This window comes from Sus scrofa, chromosome 2 (genome assembly GCF_054392235.1).
Source record: "Sus scrofa isolate SSC_HxYL_T2T_F1_AM1 chromosome 2, Sscrofa_HxYL_maternal_Yorkshire_Landrace_v2.0, whole genome shotgun sequence".
Lineage (NCBI taxonomy): Eukaryota > Metazoa > Chordata > Mammalia > Artiodactyla > Suidae > Sus > Sus scrofa.
This window is the reverse complement of record NC_139384.1, coordinates 145,040,546-145,060,649: the sequence shown is the minus strand read 5'-3', so window position 1 is coordinate 145,060,649 and position 20,104 is coordinate 145,040,546. Positions and strand designations below refer to the sequence as shown.

Below are 20,104 nucleotides of genomic sequence, written 5' to 3'. Positions count from 1 at the left end.
TCACCATGTCCTGTACAGTCTGTGTGCACTGGTTGATCCTGGGAGCCCTGCTCTGGGGAATTCCATGGAGGGACCAGGCGCTCATAAGCCCCGGGCAGGCTTCTAGCTGCTCTGGTAGTTGCCAGGCCCTGCAAGAGTCATCAGTAGTGAAGGAGGCCTCAGTGCTAGATAGTCAGGCTTGCCCTGCTTCCCTTCCCCAGAGCGGGGCTCACAAGTGAGTGGGGAAGGCAGGGGCAGGGGAGGCTGAGGATGCCTCTGCTTAGAGGCAAGTGTTGCACCCCACCTGCGCGCCCATTCATCTAGTTACCTCTCCACCCTGTACAGATTTTTGCCATCCGTTTTTGGAGAGACACCAGGCCCTTCCCTTGTGATGGGGGGTGGTGGGTGAACAAGCCTGGCCTGATTTGAGGAGCCATTGGCCAGGGTTGTCACTTAGGGATGGCATGGCTGTAGTCTTCATTTGGCAATGCCACTGACCAGGCTGGGGTCAAGGTTGACAGTCCACAGCTGATCTTGAGCCAGAGGAAGGTCTGGGACTAAGCAGGCAGTATCTTCTATTAGAAGGCTTCACTGGAGTTCCTGTCATGGCGCAGCAGAAACAAATCCGACTAGGAACCATGAGGTTGCAGGTTCGATCCCTGGCCTCGCTCAGTGGGTTAAGGATCCAGCGTTGCCATGAGCTGTGGCGAAGGTCACAGATGTGGCTCTGATCTGGCGTTGCTGTGGCCGTGATGTAGGCCGGCAGCTGTAGCTCCTATTAGACCCCTAGCCTGGGAACCTCCCTATGCTGCAGGTGTGGCCCTAAAAAGACCAAAAAAAAAAAAAAAAAAGAAAAAAAGAAAAAAGAAAGAAAGAAAAAAAGAAGCCTTCACCACTAAGAAGGGTGGGCCTTTCCCTCCCCGGACAAGTTTGCTGTGTGGACCTCTGCTCACCTGCCAGTTTTCTCCCCTAAATAGAGCCCCATTTGATCTTCACGGTCCCTGAATCTCTAGCCAAGGACTCAAATGGTACCCAGCACAGGTTTGTGGAGAGAATACATGAATGAATAGGATAGAGCCATTATCAGAAGGGAGGTGTGACTTTATTTACACAATAGATTTAGGGAAAATGAATGAGACATGGCTGTTCAAGATGGTTGTTGTGGAGGTCCCTTCATGGCTCAGCAGTTAAGGAACCCAGCTAGTATCCATAAGGATGCAGGTTCAACCCCTGGCCTCATTCTGTGGGTTAAGGATCTGACGTTGCCATGAGCTGTGGTGTAGGTTGAAGATGCACCTGAGATTCTGTGTTGTTGTGGCTGTGGCATAGGTTAGTGGCTGTAGCTCCGATTCAGCCCTTCGCCTTGGAACGTCCAAATGCTGTAGGTGTGCCTCCCCCCCCCGCAAAAAAAGATGGTTGTTGATTCATTAAATGACCCAAAATGGGTGTGCTCTTGAGGTCTGCTAGAGGCCACAATAGTGGAGAATGTCCATTTATTCATTCATTCATTTGTTCTTGTATTTTACTTCCCCACTCCCTGCCTAGGTCCTTGGGTGCCAGGCCCTGTGCTACAGCTGGGGACTGATAAACAGGACAGAAGCAGCCCCTATCCCCAGGAAAGCAGTGGTGAAAGAAGTAGGCACGAATGTCAGATGGCTTGCATGAAATTCACCCATGAGGAGCTGTGGAGCCTATGCAGGAACGTGGCTCAGGCCTGGTCCAGAGAAGGCATTTGGAGAGAATAACCTTTTGCAGTGTTCTAGGTAGTCAAAGGCCAGAGAATGAAAAACACCTGGGATGCTGGAGCATCAAGTTTGAGGCTGCGCATGGTAAGAAGCATCAGGGCTGGATAAAGCGGATTGGCAGCCTTGGTGACATCTCTGTCCATCCTTGTGGCGGGGGCACCTTTGAGAGGTTCTATATATGGAAATGACATAATCAGAATCACACTGTTAAAAATATCCCTCTGCCTGTGGAGTGGAGTAAGGATAGAAGGAGCTGAGTGGAAGCTCCTAGGCCAGGGTGGACAGTCCAGGTGAGAGATGGTGATGTCCTGAACTTGGGCTGTGGTCATAGAAATGGAGAGCAGTAACTAGACTAGAGGTCTGCCAGGTAGGATCTACAATGGGGGAACGTGGTGGGGAATAAAATGGAAATGACCAGAAGATGTTGGTTCCATTTCCTAAGATACGGGATATGCTGGAGGAGAAGCATGGGTGGTGTGGGGTAGGATGTGGGGGATAACGAGTTCACCTATCAAGTGGCCACAGAGAAACGACTCTGTGGGTCTGGAGTGGGCCTGAGCTGGTGATTCAGAAGGAAGAGTCAGGGACTTATGAGGGGCCCAGTATCCCCTGGAGGGTGTAAAGACTTGTAGTGGGTTGAATGGTGGCCCTTTTTAGGGGCCATGGATGTGTCCATGTCCTAACACCTGGACTCTGTGAATGGGACCTTGTTTAGAAAGAAGAACGTGGCAGGTGTAATTACATTAAGGATCATGAGATGAGATCATCCTGATGACCCAGGTGGGCCCTAAATCCAATGATAAGTATCCTGATATGAGACAGAAGAAGAATAGATGCAGACGCGGAAGGATGAGTGGGGTCCAGGACTCTGAGGCCCTGTGGAGGTTTTAGTCAGGCCTTTGGCTATGGTTGTGTGGACCAAGACATGAAGACACTCAACCCTTCCTGTGGTCAGGAAATATCTACTGAGCCCAGGTCTGATGTCGTAGCTGAGGACAAAAACCCATAGAGCTTACATACCCGTGGAGCTCCCGGGCCAGATGGGAGGTGGAGGGGGCTGACATTAATCAAACCACCATTCAACTGTATCAACTGCCACACAGCATGTAGGGCATGAGAGGCTGTTATAGGTGGTTTTGACCTGGTCAGGCCAGTGAAGAAAATCCCTCTGGGAGAATCTGAAGCATTTTATTGGTAGGGAAGGAGATTTTTCTAGACAGGCAGAAGAGTGTGTGCAAAGGCCCAGGAGTGGCATGAGGAGGAAGAATGGGTAGTTAGAAGGTCTGGAGGAAGGTCAATGTGGTGAGAGAAGTGAGTGGGGGCCAAACCATGTGGGGCCTTCAACCACTTTCAGGATTTTTCTTAAGAGCAATTCACTTTACTAAGCTGAGGGTGATGGGTTCAGATCTAGATTTTGAAGAGGTAGCTGTGGCTGCAGTGTAGACAGGAGACAGAAGGAAATAAGAAGGGAGCAGGTTCGCCAGCCAGGGAACTTGCAATCATTTGAGTGACAGATGATGAAGAGAAATGGGTGGATTAGGAAGAGAATTAGAGGAGTTCTCGTCATGGCTCAGTGGTTAACGAATCCAACTAGGAACGATGAGGTTGCGGGTTCGATCCCTGGCCTTGTTCAGTGGGGTATGGATCGGCGTTGCTGTGAGCTGTGGTGTACGTCGAAGACGTGGCTCGCATCCTGTGTTGCTTTGGCTCTGGCGTAGGCCGATGGCTACAGCTCTGATTAGACCCCTATCCTGGGAACCTCCATATGCCGTGGGAGCAATCCTAGGAAAAATACAAAAAAAAAAAAAAAAAAAAAAGAGAGAGAGAGAGAGAAAGAGAATTAGATGGTAGAAACAAATGGATGCTGGAGATGGAAGGCTGGGTTCTGGAGGTAAATGGAAGAGCTTCTGTTTAGGAAACTAGTGCTTGGCTCCCTCAGTGAAGCAGGGAATATGGGAGGTGTGGACGAATGGAAGGGGAGAGAGTATGAACTCAGTATGCTGTGATTGAGGTGCCTGTGGACATTCGGTGGAGCCCAGACTCTCAGGAGCCAGTTACATGAGTCTGGAGCTCGGGGGCCTGAGGGCTGGGAGAGAGGTCAGGACAGACCACCCTTTCGGGGTGGAATGAGGATTTTGTTTCCATAGTAGAGGCCTGAACATATTTATAGGTCAAAGGATGGCTCCATTTGAGAGGAGGTAGAATGTTCAAGAGTGGGAAGGGATGATTCACAGGTCAAGGTCCTGCGAAGAGGAAGAGGTTGGAAGGAGCTGGCAGACAGAGGAGGCTCCTATGGCCTCACAGGACGTCGTAGATGCAGAAAGGTTTCCGTTTGGTTGTAGTTGAGCTCTCGGGAGGTCAGTTGGTGGCTGAGGAAGGCCGAACAGTGGCTCATTCCGTGTTTTACCTGTGTTGTGTGTATTTCTGCATGAGCTCGTGCCGTCTCCAGTCTGGGCTGCCAGCCTGGACAGTGTGCCACAGGGAATATCCCCACACGGGCCTGGGCGGAGGCTGGGCACCTCCCACTCTGGGCTTGCTCCCTGATGAGATTCTCAGACCGTGTTTCCCCTCATTCATGACCAGGAAGGTTCACAGAGCAGGCGTGGGAATCTGCTTGGCGGGCCTCAGCCTCTAGCTCAGGCTGAGGTTTGCAGCATCCCTGCCTTCATTCCTTCCCAGACGGAACTGCCTGAGTGAGCTATCTACTGTTTTGGGGCCCGTAGTGTACAGAAGGGCTTGGGCAAAACAAAGATTGGCGCCCATGTGCTCCCCATCCCCAACCCCTCAATCTTTTAAGGGCTCCCTTCTCACCGACCCGTTCCCTCAGACATACCTGCCTGACCCAGGAGCTTGGGGGGAGTCTGAGTCTCTTTGAGGGCTTGGCCCTGGGGAAGGATCCCAGGTCCTTAGGTTCTAAAGGCCCTCTCCACTCTCCCCTTCCCTGATGATCTAGCTCCTGGGCCGGGGGACGTAACCCGCTGGTGGTAAAGATGGGGAGGGGGCGGGAGGGGCCCGTGTGGGTAGCGCAGGACCCGGGAGGAAATGGGCATGGGCTGGGGCCAGGGGAGTCCGCCGGCATCTGGCGGCGCCGGGATCGGGTCGTGGGCCCCTCTCCAGGCGCCCAGGGGCGGGGGAGGCGGACGGGCGGAGTCCCAAAGGAGGAGCTGCAAGGGGAGGCGGGCGCCTCGTACGTGCGGCGAGCGGCGGGCGGCATGAAGGGCGCGGGCGGCCGGTCCCGCCTGGCCCAAGGCTCTCTCCTGGCTCCCGCGCAGTCGGGCGGCCTGAGCCTTCCCGGGGGTCGCTGGCGGTGGCGACTCCCGGCCGAGGCTGTCGGGGCGCGGAGCCGGGGGCCGGGCGGGCGGGGGGCAGGAGGTGGGGACGTGGCAGCGGCTCAAGCGGGCGGAGCCCGGCCGCGGCGGGAGGCGGGGCGGCGGCGGGAGGCGGCGCCGAGCGGGCTGGGTGCCGCCGCGGGAGGTTCTGGAAACGCCGAGAGCGGCGCGTGTCCCGGTGAGCGTCCAGCCCGCCCGGCCGCCAGGTCCGCCGCCGAGCTCGGGCGCAGGCAGAGGTCGCCGGGCCGAACCTTCTGCCCCCACGGGCTTGGAGTTGGGGGTCGCGCCCCTCGCCGTGCTGCCCGGGCCGCAACCCCGCGCCCTCCGCCCTGTTTCTACCCCCGTGTGGGTTCCTGTCCCGCCGCCGCGTCCCCTTCCCGAGCTCGGGGTAGTGAGGTCAGCAGCGCCCTTCCTGCCGGTCCCTGGGTCGCCCGGGCCGGGCCGGGCGGGGAGCTTGGCCGCCCTGCTGGTCAGGCTCCCGGGAAGGGAAGGGGCGGCCTGGCCCGAGGGCTGCCCGAGGTTGGAGGCGGAGGCAGGGGCGCCGGGCAGGCCTTGGGCGACTGCTTAGGGTTAGTGAGATCCGCATGTCTCCCTTCAGAAGCCTGGGAGTCTGTGGCCCTGGCCTCCGGAGTCCAGCTTGGTGCCCATTAACACAGGCTATTGGATGAGAGAGTTTTTTTTTTTTTCTTTCTCCTCCAGACATCCTTTTAGAACCTGCGTGGTTTTGCCTCAGCAGCCGCGGCGACTTGTAACTAGTTAACTAATTCAACAAACGGACCCCTGTGTGTGTCAGAAACTGCAAGGAGTTGCTAGCCCAGTGGGGCAGCGGACTGGAAGACCAGGGAAGTCCAGGCCCAGGGCAGTGTGGTGAGTGCTGTGCCGGGAGGGAGCACTGGACTGTGAGTACTTGGTAGAGCACAGGTTGCTTCAGGCTAGTGGGCTTCCTGGAGGAGGTGACCCATGAGCTAAAGTGGTCAAATGAAGGCTGAAGAGAGGGTAACCCAGACGGAGAAACAGCTTGTGTGAGTGGAGGAAGACCTGGGCACTCCAGGGGAAGCAGGCTGATGGGGAAGGGATGTTTTAGGGCGTAACTCCCATGGACCCTGTCCAGAGAGCTTCAAGTGAGAGGTCAGTGCCTAGTATTGTGCCCTGTATGTAGAGGGTGCTCGGTGAATCCTTGCTGCATCGGCGTAGATCAGGGCACTTCCCACTGCAAGACAGAGGCTCCTGGTCTCTCTTCTCTAATCTGACCCCTTTCAGATGGTGCAGAACAACATCAGCGCCCCTCCCCAGGCTGAGAAATGGTGTCTTGTATTGCGGAGTGACACCTCAGGCTTGTGCTGCTTGATGTAAACCATCTGAGGCTCAACAACCTCAACCTTTTTGTGGGATATCCTGCCCCTGAGAGCAAGGGCTTGTCATTTAGGGCATTCAGATAAGTGTCCTTGATTTCACAGAGATCCACTGTCCACCTAAGAATTTATAGAGTGGTTTTATAAGCTATGTCGTCTTCTCAGCTCATAGCACACTTGAGTTCTCTGTTAGATAAACCAAGATTGCCTTTGGCTTGTGCTTAAGCTCCCCCTGAAGTGTCCAGGGAGCAGTTTCTTACTTTGGTTCTGGTTCTCAAGGGCCAGCCTTTCTTTTCACTTCTAACATGTAAGATGTTTGGGCTCTGAACGCTTTTCTTTTGGGGCCTCATTTGCTGACAGCCAACCCGTCCACTGTGGGGCCCAGCCAAGGAGCCACGTAGCAAGAATGGAGTGAGTTGGCTGGGGGCCTCATCCCAGAGATGCCATCACACGGGGCCACCCTAGTTCTCTGAGAGCTCAGCAGGCAGACGTGGTGGCTACTAAGCATTGTCTGTGGCTTGGGATAGACCCTTCTCCCCTGTCCAGTCTGTCTTGTGATAGACTCTGAAATGGCCTGCCTGGGAGAGTGCCTACTTTGACCCTGGTTTAACCTGGCCACAGCCAATTTCCGTTCATTCCTTGAATAGGCTTCTGCTTAAGAGTCTAGGCTAGGCGTCTCCTTAGAGGCTGCCTGGGGCTGGAATGAGGGAGGAGGGAGAGGAGGCAGTAGCGATAGTACTCTCCATGCCTGTAGGTAGCTCATAATCTCTCTGAGATTGCTTCTTCGTGCTTGCGGCTGGTCACATGCCAGGGAGGCACTCAGAGCATGGATGCTTCTCAGGAAAGACTGTGTGGGTGCTGCCCTGAGGAATGAGTCGGGTGAGGGAATCTGGGTTCTGCTTATTTCCTGAGAGAACCTCCCTTTTTGATTCTGCCCTGCCACATCCTTGCAGTGGGGTGTGGGGTGGGGGTGGGGTGGGAGGGTGGTTCTGAGGCTGGACACAAGACCTTGGCCAGTGAGTGGCCACGCTGGCTGATAGTGTGCATTGGGGTGGTGGGTGTGTCCCTGGCTTCTGGGATCTGTCAAGGGTTTAATTCTATGCAGATGGAAATTGGCAGGAAATGCTGTGATGCAAGCACAGGCAAGCCCGACAGGGTGCTGGAGCGAGAATTAAACTTTGAGTAAGTTGTTCAAAGCTAGCAATTTGGACTTTTGAAGTGCACCAGGGTGGGACATCAGCCTGTCCTTGAGCACAGAGGTCCCGTGGCTCCTGAGGTCTCTGGGATTTGAGCTCAGGATGTGGAATGATGGATGGAGTTTTTATTCGCAGAAAGAATGGAGGGGAGTGAGGAGGAGTCTGAATTAGACTTCTTGGAGGCCTAGAAGAGTGTTTGTTTAAATGGTCTCATTACAGGGTAGAGAGTCAATGTCTGGGTAATGAGTTCTCCAGCTCAAATAGGATGTGAGCCTGATCACAGATCAGCATCTGCTCTAGACCTTCCAGGAAATGCTTGCTAGAGTGTAGCCTGCTCTGTGCCTTGCATTCCTGAGGGCCCAGGGTGTGGTCATCATCCTGTGGCCTGGTACTCATAGAAACGCGGAGTGGGCAGGTCGTAGAAATACATGAGATTCTAGAGTATTGAGCCAGTCACCTGTTTTTGCCGGAGAACTTTCCTTGGTGCGCGTTAGAGCCAGTGTTATTCCCTGGTGGTCGATGTGCTGCATTATGCCTGACTCCGCTCTCTCCTGAATTAATCTTGCCTCTCTTTTAGCACTGCTAGGACATAGAGATTGCCCAATTTCTGCCTTGTTTTCATCTTCATGGTCCTCTAGATTAGACTTTCTTCCTCTCCAGGGATCATCTGGCCAGCTGGCTGCTTCTGATCTCTTGCTGTTCCTCTCGTACTCTTGGTGCTGTTGACTGGTATAGATTGTGCCTGGTGCTGGGCTGCCCTCTGACATCGGTCATCCCATTCAATCCTCTAAACAGCCCCATCAGATGTAGGTCCTAATATTATATGATGGGAAAACTGAGACTCAAAGAGACCCTGTCACTTGTCTGAGGTTCCAAAGCCGGAAAGTGATTGTGGAGCTGAGTCTAACTCTGAGGATGTCTAGGGCTGGATGCCTCCCTACTGGACTATAATGCCTTGCCCTGAGCTGGGCCACTTGGTCATTGTTGAGTGCTGTGGTGCCTGGAGCAGTGGTAACTGCTCGCTTGAACTCTAGGCACCATATTCCTGTCCTGTGGGTCCATGTTGCTGTGTGCTTTCTGTGGAATCCTGCCAGGGATGTATTGAGGCTGCTGAAGCACAATCAAGTCCTTGGCCTGGGAAGGCCTGCTCTGCCATGGCTAAGTGTGGCTCCTCCTTTTGGGAGGGTCTTGTGCTCTAAGATAGCAGATGTTACTGAGTAGGATTGAAGGCAGCAATATCTAGTGGACAGTATGCTTTCGGTTTGAGTCTGGGCTCAGCCATTAATTTGCTATATCATGTCCAGTGTTCAGGAAACCCTCTCTCAGCTTCAGTTATCCAGCTTATAGATCTATATCAGTAATAAAGATGACTATCTAGTTTACAAGGTTTTGGTGAGGATTAGTTAATAGAAATGAAAGACTTTTGGAAACATGAATAGTGGTTTTCTTAGCCTTGTTCCCGGAGAACAGAGCCCAAGGCAAAGCTTAAGTACTTAATGCTTTGTTGGAAAGTGTGGTTACCTGGCAGCAGGGGTAAGGGAAAAGAAAATCGAGGCGGAGAAGGAGGGGAAGCAAATACAAGGTGGTGCTTTAGCAAGCTGCCCCGTCTCTGCAGAGATGTGCTAGTTGCTCAGCCATGCAGGACATCTCTGAACAAGCTCTGTAGAGACTCCTGCTGCAGAACAGTTTCTCGGTGGAGGCCTGGGGAGGGAATTTACCTGCTGACGTCCTGTTGTCTTTGTCCTTCATCAGTCACAGTGGCATCATGAGGAGTGAAATCCCCCATGCTCACTCATCAGTTGCACTCCCAAGGCCCTCCAGCAGCCCCTGGGAGGCCAGTGTGGCACTTCGTTGGAGTTTGGAAAGAGTGGGAGAACCAGAGATTTGGGTCTTTACAGTCTTTTTCACTGGGTCGGAGGCAGAGCAAGTGGCCCAGGGTCTGGGAGACCAATGAGGGCAGGAGACTGCAAGGCAGTCCGTCAGATGTCTCCAGTAGAGTGGCGTGTGGATTTAGACCTCTTTGTAGTTCCTTATGAGTTAGTCTCACCTGGACTCTAACTCTTTGCCAAGACTGTGGTTGAAAACCCCATCTGGCTTTTGCATGTCAATTTTTACAGCCTTTTCCGCTACTTCATTGCCTAGTTACTGAAGCAGAGGACACTGTGGTTTTGATGGTACCCAAGTGGGAGATACAAGTCAGCACGTTCAAGTACCGGATAGAGAAAGTACAGTCAGCCCTCTGTATCCACAGACGTGAAACCTATGGATACAGAAGGCTGACTGTACTACACCTTTTCTGTAAGGGACTTGAGCATCCCTGGCTGTTGCTATCCACAGGGTCTCCTGGAACTAATTCCCCATGGATACTGAGGGACAGCTGTGTAAGGAGAGATATGCTCAAACATCTAGACTTTGTTAGGTTCTCAGTGAAGGAGAATGTTTTTCATGTGAGGTAGTAGTTGAAGTTACGAAACCTGGAGTCATGAAATGGGGCTGGAGAGGGCAGCAGGGCCAGGTCACACAGAGTCAGAAAGGCTCTTAGGGTTAAGGAGTTTGGGCTTTATCCTGAAGGTAGTGGAGAGCCTTTGGAGGGTTCTCAGAGAGAGAGACTAAACAAGGGGCTGCAGTATTCTGTGCTGGCTGCGGTTTAGAGGAAAGGTAGTGAGAGGCCAGGTGAGATGAGAGTCCAGTGCAGGCAGGGGCCAGTATGGCTGCAGGAGGGGATTAGGAGGGGCTCAAAGCAGGGTGATGACGGAGGCATGACATCAGGAAAGGAGGCCAGAGGTTTCCCATCCTTCCCTGGGGTGCCACTGAGCAGCTTGTGGGCCTAACTGGACATCCATGTGCTTAGGTGGTGGGGCCTCCTGGAGCCTCTGTACAGCTGTTACCAGGTTGAGCCTGCAGGTCCTCTTGGTTCTGCTGTCCAGAGTTGGCTACACCACTGGGAGGCAGGGCCACCGGGGGAAGCCCTGTTCAGGCAGATTTTGCCCCTACACAGAAGGCAGGCAGCCTCTTGTTCAGAGCCGAGCAAGACCTGTTGTCATCAAACCTGCTTTTCTTACTTAAACAGTATGCTTTGATCTTCTCTCCATGTTAATATGCATACGGTATCCATTCTTATACAATCCATAACAATCCATTGTATGCAAGAAATGTAATATTTTCTGTTATAGTTTCCTGGCTTGAATAAGCCTGTGGTGAGGTTTTACTTGTCAGGTGCTTGATACGGGCCAGATCCATGTTCCGTCTCTAGGCTGTTAAATGCATTGTTAAAACTCAAGCTGTTGCATTTGGGTTGAAGCTGGAAGCTTGGCAGAGGTTTCTGCCTGATGAGGTAAGGGGAGAAGTTAAGGACGCTGCTGGTTTACAGCTGGAAACATCTTTCCCTGGCCGTTTGGCCAGGTTGTAAACGTCCTTTCCAAAGAGCAGGCTTGTTGGGGCCTCTGAGCGTATGTCTTGGAATTGCCCTGTGCTTAGAAACAGTGTCGGTTGCCTGGTGAGTGAATCACTGTCGCTGAAGTGTTGGCAGGCTTTGGAGGACCTCCCCGTGGGGGTCCAAACTCAGGCTGCCAGGGCCACTTTGGAGTGTCTCTGAGTGGGCCTGCTTTGTTTTCTTTTCATTTTAAGTATATATAAAATATATTTTAAATTTCCCATAGAGCTCCTTGTGGGAAGATTAGGAAATAGAAGTACACATAAAGTGAAAAATAAAACTATCTCACCGAGATACAGCTAGATTTATGAGTCTTTACAAATGTATGCAGCTCTGTAAATTTTCATACATTAAATGTTTTCCTTATAAAACTGCAATCAGGAGATCCCCTCGTGGCTCAGTGGTGGGGGACTAGTATCCATGAGGATGCAGGTTCGATCCCTGGCCTCGCTTACTGGGTTAAGGATCCAGTGCAGCTGTGAGCTGTGAAGTAGGTCACATGTGTGGCTCAGATCTTGTGTTGCTGTGGCTGTGGTGTAGGCTGGCGGCTACAGTTCCAATTTGACCCCTAGCCTGGGGACTTGCATATGCCACAGTTGTGGCTTTAAAAAAAAAAAAGAAAAGAGAAGAAAAAGATTAAAAAAAAAAAATGAAACCATAGGGTACATACTGTCTGGGAGTCTGCCTTTCGCACTTAAACAATATGCTTTGATCTTCTCTCCATGTTAATAGCATACAGTATCCATTCTTATACAATCTGTAACAATACAGTCTATGCAAGAAGTGTAGCATCTTCTGTTATAGTTTCCTGGCTTCAACAAGTCTGTGATGTATTGTCAGGTGCTTGATATGGGCCAGAATTTGTTCTAAACTTGAGATGCAGCTTAGATAAAACTCGATGTTGGTTTTCTTTTCTTTTTTTTTTTTTTTTGCTTTTTAGGGCCATACCCATGACATATGGAGGTTCCCAGGCTAGGAGTCGAATCAGAGCTACAGCCGCTGGCCTACGCCACAGCTACAGCAATGCAGGATCTGAGCCGTATCTGCGACCTACAGCACAGCTCACAGCAACGCTGGATCCTTAACTCACTGAGTAAGGCCAGGGATCGAACCCTCATCCTTCTGGATCCTAGTCTGGTTCATTAACCACTGAGCTAGGGAACTCCCAGGCAATGTTGGTTTTCTGCTCAGACCCGGTGCCACTTTATTTTCATAAAAGGAGGTTTGACATTGCCCATTTCTATTCACCATGGATTTCGGAGGGTTCCTGGGAGGGCTTTTGGCAGCAGTGGACACTGGCGGGGGCTCTGGACAGGCACACATACTCTCACCCAATCTGTTCTAAGCAAGTTCTGGGTATAGGTATAACCTGGGATGAGGGGCATGTAGGTAGTTGGCTTTTCCCACACTGTGGCACACAGTCCTTCTTTTTTATTTTATTTTTTTTAGGGCTGCTCCCACAGCATATGGAAACCCTCAGGCTAGGGGTTGAATTGGAGCCATAGCTGCCAGCCCCAGCCCCAGCCACATAAACACAGGATCCAAGCTGAGTCTGTGACCTACACCACAGCTCACAGCAATGCCAAGTCCCCAACCCATTGAGGGAGGCCAGAGTTCGAACCTGCATCCTCATGGATATTAGTCAAGTTCATTTCCGCTGAGCCATGGCAGGAACTCCCACACAGTCTTTCTTGAAGGCTGCCTCCTTCCAACTTGATTCTGATTAGATGAGCTTTTGTACACCTAATAAAAATTAGTGTTCAGAGGCTCAAGATTAGGAGAAATGGGGTGGGGCTCCAGGGCACCCTGTCTGGCATGGCAGTGTTCATGGTAGTGGTCTGGGAGCTGTACAGTGGTGCCCAGCTCTCTGGGCAGCAGAGTTGTCATCCCCCTGGTCCATCAGAGCAGGACTTTGCAGGCTCTTGCTAAGCCGTTTTCCAGAACCTCCTCTCTGATTCTTTGGGGCTCTGCTTCCAGGCCGGGAATCATGGAGAGACCTAGTCTAAGCCAGATAGTACATTCCAGAGAAATGACAGCTGGTATTCATGTAATGAAGGAACCTGGCTGCTTTTTCCTGAGTGCTCTAAGACACCGTAGACAGTCTTGCTAGGGTGATTTGAAAGGTATTTTGAGCAGAGAGTCTTCTCCCTCAAATTTGTTACCTGATCTCTCGAGAGGCATGCCGCTGCAACTGGTGATGGAACAGAGGACAAACGCTGGGACCCCTCCACTTCCAACCACGTTTGGTCTGGTCTCCTGCCTGGGCCCTGCTCTTCCACCTCCCCAGCTTGATGGACAGATGGCTAATTCCTCATCGTCCATGAATAGAGCCTCCACACTCCCTGTTTTTACTGTCTCGTCCCAATACACATATAGAAGGTACACTTTTGAGTTGATGAAGCCTCTTAAGATGCAAGGAACAGACACTACCTCCTGCGAAAAGGCCTTGTGTAAGCAGGAAGAGAGGCCTTCTGGAATCCTGGGGTGGAAATGCAGTATGCTGAGGCCTGGGAGCAGATTTATGGCTGGAACAGAGAGGACCTGGGCTCCACCTTGGGACTAGGCTGGGCCTGCTCACCTTCTTTCAATGACTTGCTCTCCTCTGCAGCCCTAACTTTTTCATGGCTTCCTTAGCCCATACTCCATACCCTGCAGCAGGTTCTGGGGTGAAGGATCTTGTCCTGCGTATCTCTGGGCCCCTAACACCTGGGGCACTGATGGGCCTCATGTCCACTCTGCAAACCTTTGGCAGGGAATGAACAAATGGGAACACTCACCTGTTCTCTCCTCTTCCTCATATAGGAACTTCTTTGTGGGTGGGAGTTGTGGTTGGGCTTCTCCGAGCCTAACCAGGAACCACAGTAGATTGGAATTTCTTCTGAAAGGGCGAGGCTTGTGGGTGTGACTGCGAGTCTAATCAATCATGGCAGGCAAAAAACTGATGAACTGGCATAAGCTCAGGCTTAGAATTCTTTCAGGTTCGGCTTAGATTTCAGAGGGAAAGCATTTGTATTTCCTTTATTTTCTTTGTTTTCTCTTCCTAATTTCCATTGGGGCTTGCTGAAGTAGAGCAGGAAGAGGAGGGACTGACAGAAGTGGGGCTCAGTGGCTGCCGTTCCTCCATCATGCTCCAGGCTGCGTGGCTGAGCTGGGAGGTGATGTCCAAAGCTTCCATTGTGTACCTGAGTCCGCTGCCAGTGGACCTTGTCCCATGTGCCTGCTGCCTTCAGAGCTGGGTCTGGCTATTTCTAGGCTGATAAGAAGACAGCAGCTGGTTTCTTGCTCATGTCAGCAGCCCAGCCCAGCCTAAGGTTTTGGCCCTGGGTGGCTTATTCATTTTTGTATTCTGAGTGCCTAGCTCCGTGCCTGGCTTCTGTGGGTCTTCAGTAAATATTTGTGAATGATGACTCACTGTGAGGACAGTACCTTCCACGGAGCCTTACTACTGGAAACAGAGTGTCTGCCCGGAGTGCCCGCTCCCCAATGCTCTCGCTGTGGCCGCCTGCAGACGGGCAGGGAGCGCTTTGACTTTGCTTCTGGCCGACCGTCTGCTGTACACCTTATTTTGAGTGTGGGTCCCCTGGAGCCTCTGTGTCAAGTTCTCTTTGTCGTTGTCTCTCCTGTGCTTTCAGTCTTCTCGTGGGCGGGGACTGCGTGTTATGTGTGGGTCCCAGCACCTGGCACATGAGTTGGATGGAAAGACAGAAACAGAGGAGCAGCTCGTCTGTGAAATGAGAAGAGGTGGGCCAGGATCTCAGACTGACAGGCTGTTAGAGCCAGAAGTGACTGTCCCCCCTCTAGATTTCAGCCTTCATCTGTTATTGGTGGCTACCAGAATTTGAGAGGGCAGAGTCTCTCCCAGCGGCACCTGACCTTCCAGAGCAGGGAACAGAATTAAGCACATATCACTGGTTCTACAACCTGGTGTTTTTCCACTGGTGATCCTGAATATCCTTCTTAACTTCTGTGTGCTAGGTCAGGATTTTGGAGTGTTTGAATGTGTGTACATATGTGCAGATGTTTCTGTGTATCTTTACCCAAGTTGCTTGCTACCATTGTTGATCCACTGACTACTATCACTGAATTCCTTGCAGATACTGCCCTCTGTAACCATGAAACTCCAGGTGTCCATGTTGCTGGTGGCCTGGTTTGGTGTCCTGAACTGTGTGCAGGCTGAATTCTTCACTTCTATTGGTATGTGCCAACACGACTCTTGTCTAGAGGTGATCCTTGGCTCACGTGCCAGGGGATCGGTTCTCATTCAGGGTGGGAGGGCTTCATCCACTTGTTCTGACCAGATCAGGGGAGAGTAGGGCTGGCAGAGCTGCTCTTTCCCTCTCTGAGCCCCGACGACCTGGATATCCTTCCTGGGAGCCAGCTGTCTCACCTGGGCCTCCTTCCTGGGAAGTGCAGGCGGCTTCTGGGCTGCCTGGCATTTCTGCCCATGTTGTTCCTGGACCATAGAGTGGTTCTGGGCAGAGAAACCCCCAGGATGTCCATGTCTCAGTGATATGATTCAGCTTGGGTGGGAGAGTGAGATTTGGGGTTCTTTCTGTAGGGTGTCCCCAGACCATTTAACTCAACATCCCTTTGGAGCCTCTGCCTATCTTACTGAAGCTGGGGAGCCAGGATCACATCCATGCCTAGGCCCCCTTTAATTCTAGGTTCCCATGATCCCAAGAGAGCTGACATGCGCTAGACCCAGAGGACTTGCCTCTGTGCTGCCATCATGTGCTGCAGACATGGGAGCTGGCGATCCCTCGTCCATTTCTTACTGGCCCTTTCTTCTCTCCTGTACAGGGCACATGACAGACCTGATTTATGCAGAGAAGGACCTGGTACAGTCCCTAAAGGAATACATCCTGGTGGAGGAAGCCAAGCTCTCCAAGATTAAGAGGTGTCCGATGTCCTATGTCCCCGTTCCCACCCTGAGCCAGTCCTCCCGCCCCCTCCCCCCAGGGACCCATCCAGGGTGCCTGTAAGAGGAAGCCCTTGAGGGGGCAGTGTGGGGCTGGCCTGGAGGTTACTTCCTGCTGGTCCCCAGAGTGGCCAAGTACTTGGGCTGAGGACTCACTGCTTTTTTCTTTCTAGGTAGAGATTCCTTAAATCTCAACAGGGAAATTTTCCCAGGTCAAGAACCATGTGAGTAGGTATATTAATTTTCCTTTTTCTCTGGTTCCACAGCTGGGCCAGCAAAATGGAAGCCCTGACCAGCCAGTCAGCTGCTGACCCTGAGGGCTACCTGGCCCACCCTGTGAATGCCTATAAACTGGTGAAGCGGCTGAACACAGACTGGCCTGTGCTGGAGGACCTTGTCCTGCAGGACTCGGCTGCAGGTGGGGGACAGTGAGCAGGTGCTCACGCCTGGGGAGTGTGGGGTCTGAGCCTGTGCTGGGTGGGGACATTGAGGGACATGTGCGCTGTGTGAACGTGGAGCCTGCCGGTCCCATGGCTCTCTCTTCTCTACGGGGACCTGGCAGTTGGCTGTCCTTGATTTCAGCATATAATCATAGTCAGTTCTTGCCTTTTCCCAGTGTTTGCACCACTTTTTTGGTGGTGACTCTTTTCTAGCTATGCTTTAGAAATACATTTTTATAGAGAAGTTGGAAAATACTGAAGCAGTCATGTAAGAAAACTACAAATCTTACTCCACTTGCCTAGTGATCATTGCTGTTATAATTCTAGTCTTTTTACACTTGCTATATACATTTGAAAAAACGGACCATGCCTGTGTACCAGGGGATGCAAACTCACTTGCTGCGAGGGACCATGTGAATGGACAAAAGTGAGTTGAGTGGCCTGAGGGGTCGGCCAGTGCAAGCTGGGGAGCATGGGCCTCATCTGAATTCATTATCATTCGTATCTTTTTGAAATAAAATGTATCTATTAGTAGATTTGTGATGTAAGCATATTCTGTTTTCATGAATTTTTCAACTTCTCTACATGTCGTTTAAATGTTCTTCTGCGACCTGATTTTAATAGCTGGACAGTATTATATCATTACTGATGTAGTGTAAAACTGGTAAGGTCAGCGGACATGGAATTGTTTCTAAATTATCAGCAATATTACACATATCTTTGTGCCCATTTCTGATTATTTTGTTATGATAAATTCCTGAAAGTAGTATTTGCAGGTCAGAGGATGACTTTTTTTTTTTTTTTCTTTTTTTTTTTTTAAAAAAAACTTCAGCTGTGCTTGGGGCTTTAACTGTGGTAGGACTTTCTATGGTCGACTATTTTCCAGTCAGCAGGAGATGGTGTGGCAGGCCTGGAGGTGGGCCCTCCTGATTCCAGCCTTGGGCCCAGCTCCCCTGGACTCGCTGCCTCTTCTCCCTGAGTTGGAAGTGCTGATTAACTTCAGCCTAGTGGTCTCTCTGGCTGAGGCATTTTAGCCCATGTGGCTAGCGTGGGCTGGGCTTGGCTGGGAGCAGGGTGGCCTCTGGGAAGGAATTGGTGAGCTCAGCCGGGCTGGAGCTGTGCCCAGTGAACTCACTGCCTCCAGAAGCCTTGGCTGCCTTTGCCAGAGCCCTGTCTTCCAGCCTGAGCCCATGGCTCAGAACTGGCTGTTCTGCCTGCAGTGTGGGAGAAGAAGCCTGTCCAGATGATCGCCTGCTCTCCAGTCTTGTTCTTCCTTCCCAGCCCCCTCCGTCAACATCTGGTTTCTTTGGAAAACCTTATAATTACTCGGAGGGAGAGAGGACCGCCCCGGAGAGCAATCGGTTGTTTTCACCTCTTGCTTTTCAGAGTTCCTGCCCCTGAAATGGGGAGGGAGGAGGCAGGGAGACATGCTGGCATTGTGGCTTTTTCTGGAAGCATTTCCCCCCCTGGACTGTAAACCCTTAGAGTCCCTGACCATGCAGCCATGAGGAAGACAGGGTTGCAGTGTCTCAGTCTCTCAGTCCCCAGGCCTGGCTGGAAGTGGGTGAGTGAGCCTGAGGTCGTAAGAGTTGGTGGTTGTGGATGTTGCTGCTCTGGGAAAGAGGCCAGAGGAGAAATGGCCTTAGAATTAGTTCCCCTTTCATTTCTCAGCTCACGAGCACACCTGAAGCCCCTGAATCAGCACGGGAGGGCCTGCTCTCCACCCCACCCACCCCAGAGTTCCTCAGGTTGCAGGAGGTGCCTGTCTTGCTTTACAGCTAGTGCTTGGAGTCCCAGAACAGCTTCCTTGGATACTGCTTTTGTTGGGGCTCTCCCAGGCTCCAGGCTGTGGTCTTGAGCACTGCAATCGGGTCATTCCTGCCCTGAGCTCATTGCAGGTCTGAGTGGTGGGAGGACCCTAGAAAGCAGAGTAAAGTCCAGTGTGGGACCATGCCAGGCTTGTGCAGTCCCAGCTCAATACTCGGCCTGGTCAGATGGTCCTCTAGTCCCTAGTCTGGGGGTGGAGACAGTTCCAGACACTTCCAGGACACTTCTGGTCGTCATCAGCTGTCTGTATGATAAGATCCATTGGCCAGTAATGAGTGACCAGCTGGGCTTTCTGACTTGGCCGCCTCGGTCCCTGGGGCTCTTCACCCTGAAATATGGGCTGGGACTCTGTGATTACCTGACCAGCCCAGTAATCGTGGATCTAGGTGTTCCATGTGACTCATTTTCACTGAGTGTTCATCAAGTCCTCCCTGAGTTTGCGCCTGTATCCCTGTCAGTTACCCTCACTGTCCTCTGTCCCTTTTATTGTCACTCAATCTGATTGAGTGCTTTGTAGCCAAGACTCTCAGATGGCCACATGTTAGTGTGAGGAGCCCATTCTGGTTAGTTCCAAATGAGCAGCACTGGCAATTGGTACAGTGGGGAGTAAGAAAGGAGAGGTCTTCCTGGATTGGAGCCACCAGGGAGGGCTTCCTGGAGGAAGGGGAGCAGCCTTTGAAGGAAGAGTCAGAGACATTGCACTAGCCAGAGACCCTCCAGTGGGCCCCTGTCTGGTCCCAGGTAAACTCTGCCCATGGATCAGGGAAGGGTCATCTTTTGTTCTCTCTCTCCTTTGGAAGGTTTTATTGCCAACCTGTCAGTGCAGCGACAGTTCTTCCCCACTGATGAGGATGAAGCGGGAGCTGCCAAGGCCTTGATGAGACTTCAGGACACATACAAACTGGACCCAGACACGATTTCCAGAGGGGATCTTCCAGGTAGCTTCCAGGTGTTTCTCCTTTGGTACCTTCTCCCCCCACCCCCCCACCCCCGTTTTGGCTGCCCTGCTGACCTATGCCACAGCTGTGGCTACACCTCTGGATCTTTAACCCGCCGGCCAGGCTGGGGGTCAAACCAGCGCTGCAGAGACACTACCAATCTCATTGCACCACAGCGAGAATTCGCCTCTCTTAGTTTTTCACAGGCCCCGCTCTTTCTTTCTCTCTCTCTTTTTTTTTTTTTTTTTAGGACCACACCCACAGCGTATGGAAGTTCCCAGGCTAGGGGTTTAATTGGAGCTGTAGCTGCTGGCCTACACCACAGCTCACAGCAACGCTGGATCCTTAACCCACTGAGCGAGGCCGGGGATTGAATTATGTCCTCGTGGATACTAGTCGGGTTTGTTACTGTTGCATCACAATGGGAACTCCATATAGGCCCCTTTTCAATTCAACTGACTGCTTCAGTCTGTGTATAAGAAGACATATTTACTGGCTCTTAAAGGCCAGTAAACCCAGGGATCCAGTTAGACTCCATTAGACCTTGGAAGCTGCCTCACCCACAGGACAGCAGAGGGAATCACAGCGTGTGGGGGAGGGAGGCACTGTGCTGTTGGCTGGTCAAAGTCTGGAGCCTTGGTACTGAGGAGTTGAGTGAGCCAGCAGGAAGGAGTATAGACTTCCTTAATCCTCACTCCGTCAGGTTTTGGAGCAAGCCAGGCCGCTAGGCCAGAGGGACACCTGTGAGATCCATTCAGCCTGTGGCTGGGAGAATGATTGGTGGGGAGAGGGAGCCACAGCCAGGCACTGACCTTTGACATTCAGTGAACATGTGTATGCATGTCCTAGAGGGGCAGTGGGGGGGGGGGAGGCCATCCTTCCTTGTGTCTCCCCAAGCACCTCCTCCAGGTGAGCCCTGCCAGTTCTGTCACTTGAGGTGTCTCGTG

The 20,104-nt window shown here is 52.1% G+C and overlaps 2 protein-coding genes across 8 annotated transcripts in view; both read left to right on the top strand.

Annotated features, from left to right (window-relative positions):
• P4HA2 (prolyl 4-hydroxylase subunit alpha 2) overlaps positions 1 to 20,104 on the top strand; it is a 91,734-nt gene that overhangs the window by 54,963 nt on the left and 16,667 nt on the right. For 4 of the 7 annotated variants that reach the window (XM_085014543.1, XM_085014545.1, XM_085014542.1 and 1 more), the window contains exons 3-6: positions 15,129 to 15,228; positions 15,835 to 15,931; positions 16,219 to 16,370; positions 19,020 to 19,157. In XM_085014543.1, coding sequence (XP_084870669.1) covers positions 15,147 to 15,228; positions 15,835 to 15,931; positions 16,219 to 16,370; positions 19,020 to 19,157 — 469 coding nt within the window. In that variant the 5' untranslated portion in view covers positions 15,129 to 15,146. Of the gene's footprint in view, positions 1 to 5,856; positions 5,921 to 15,128; positions 15,229 to 15,834; positions 15,932 to 16,218; positions 16,371 to 19,019; positions 19,158 to 20,104 lie in introns of those variants that run through there. The other 3 variants (XR_014838766.1, XM_085014541.1, XM_021085440.2) reach the window with 1 other exon arrangement.
• Positions 4,715 to 11,314, top strand: LOC146405747 (uncharacterized). The gene is made up of 3 exons (XM_085011733.1): positions 4,715 to 5,449; positions 5,753 to 9,810; positions 9,877 to 11,314. The coding sequence occupies exons 1-2, from the start codon at positions 4,715 to 4,717 to the stop codon at positions 5,762 to 5,764; spliced, it is 747 nt and encodes a 248-aa protein (XP_084867859.1). The 3' UTR covers positions 5,765 to 9,810; positions 9,877 to 11,314.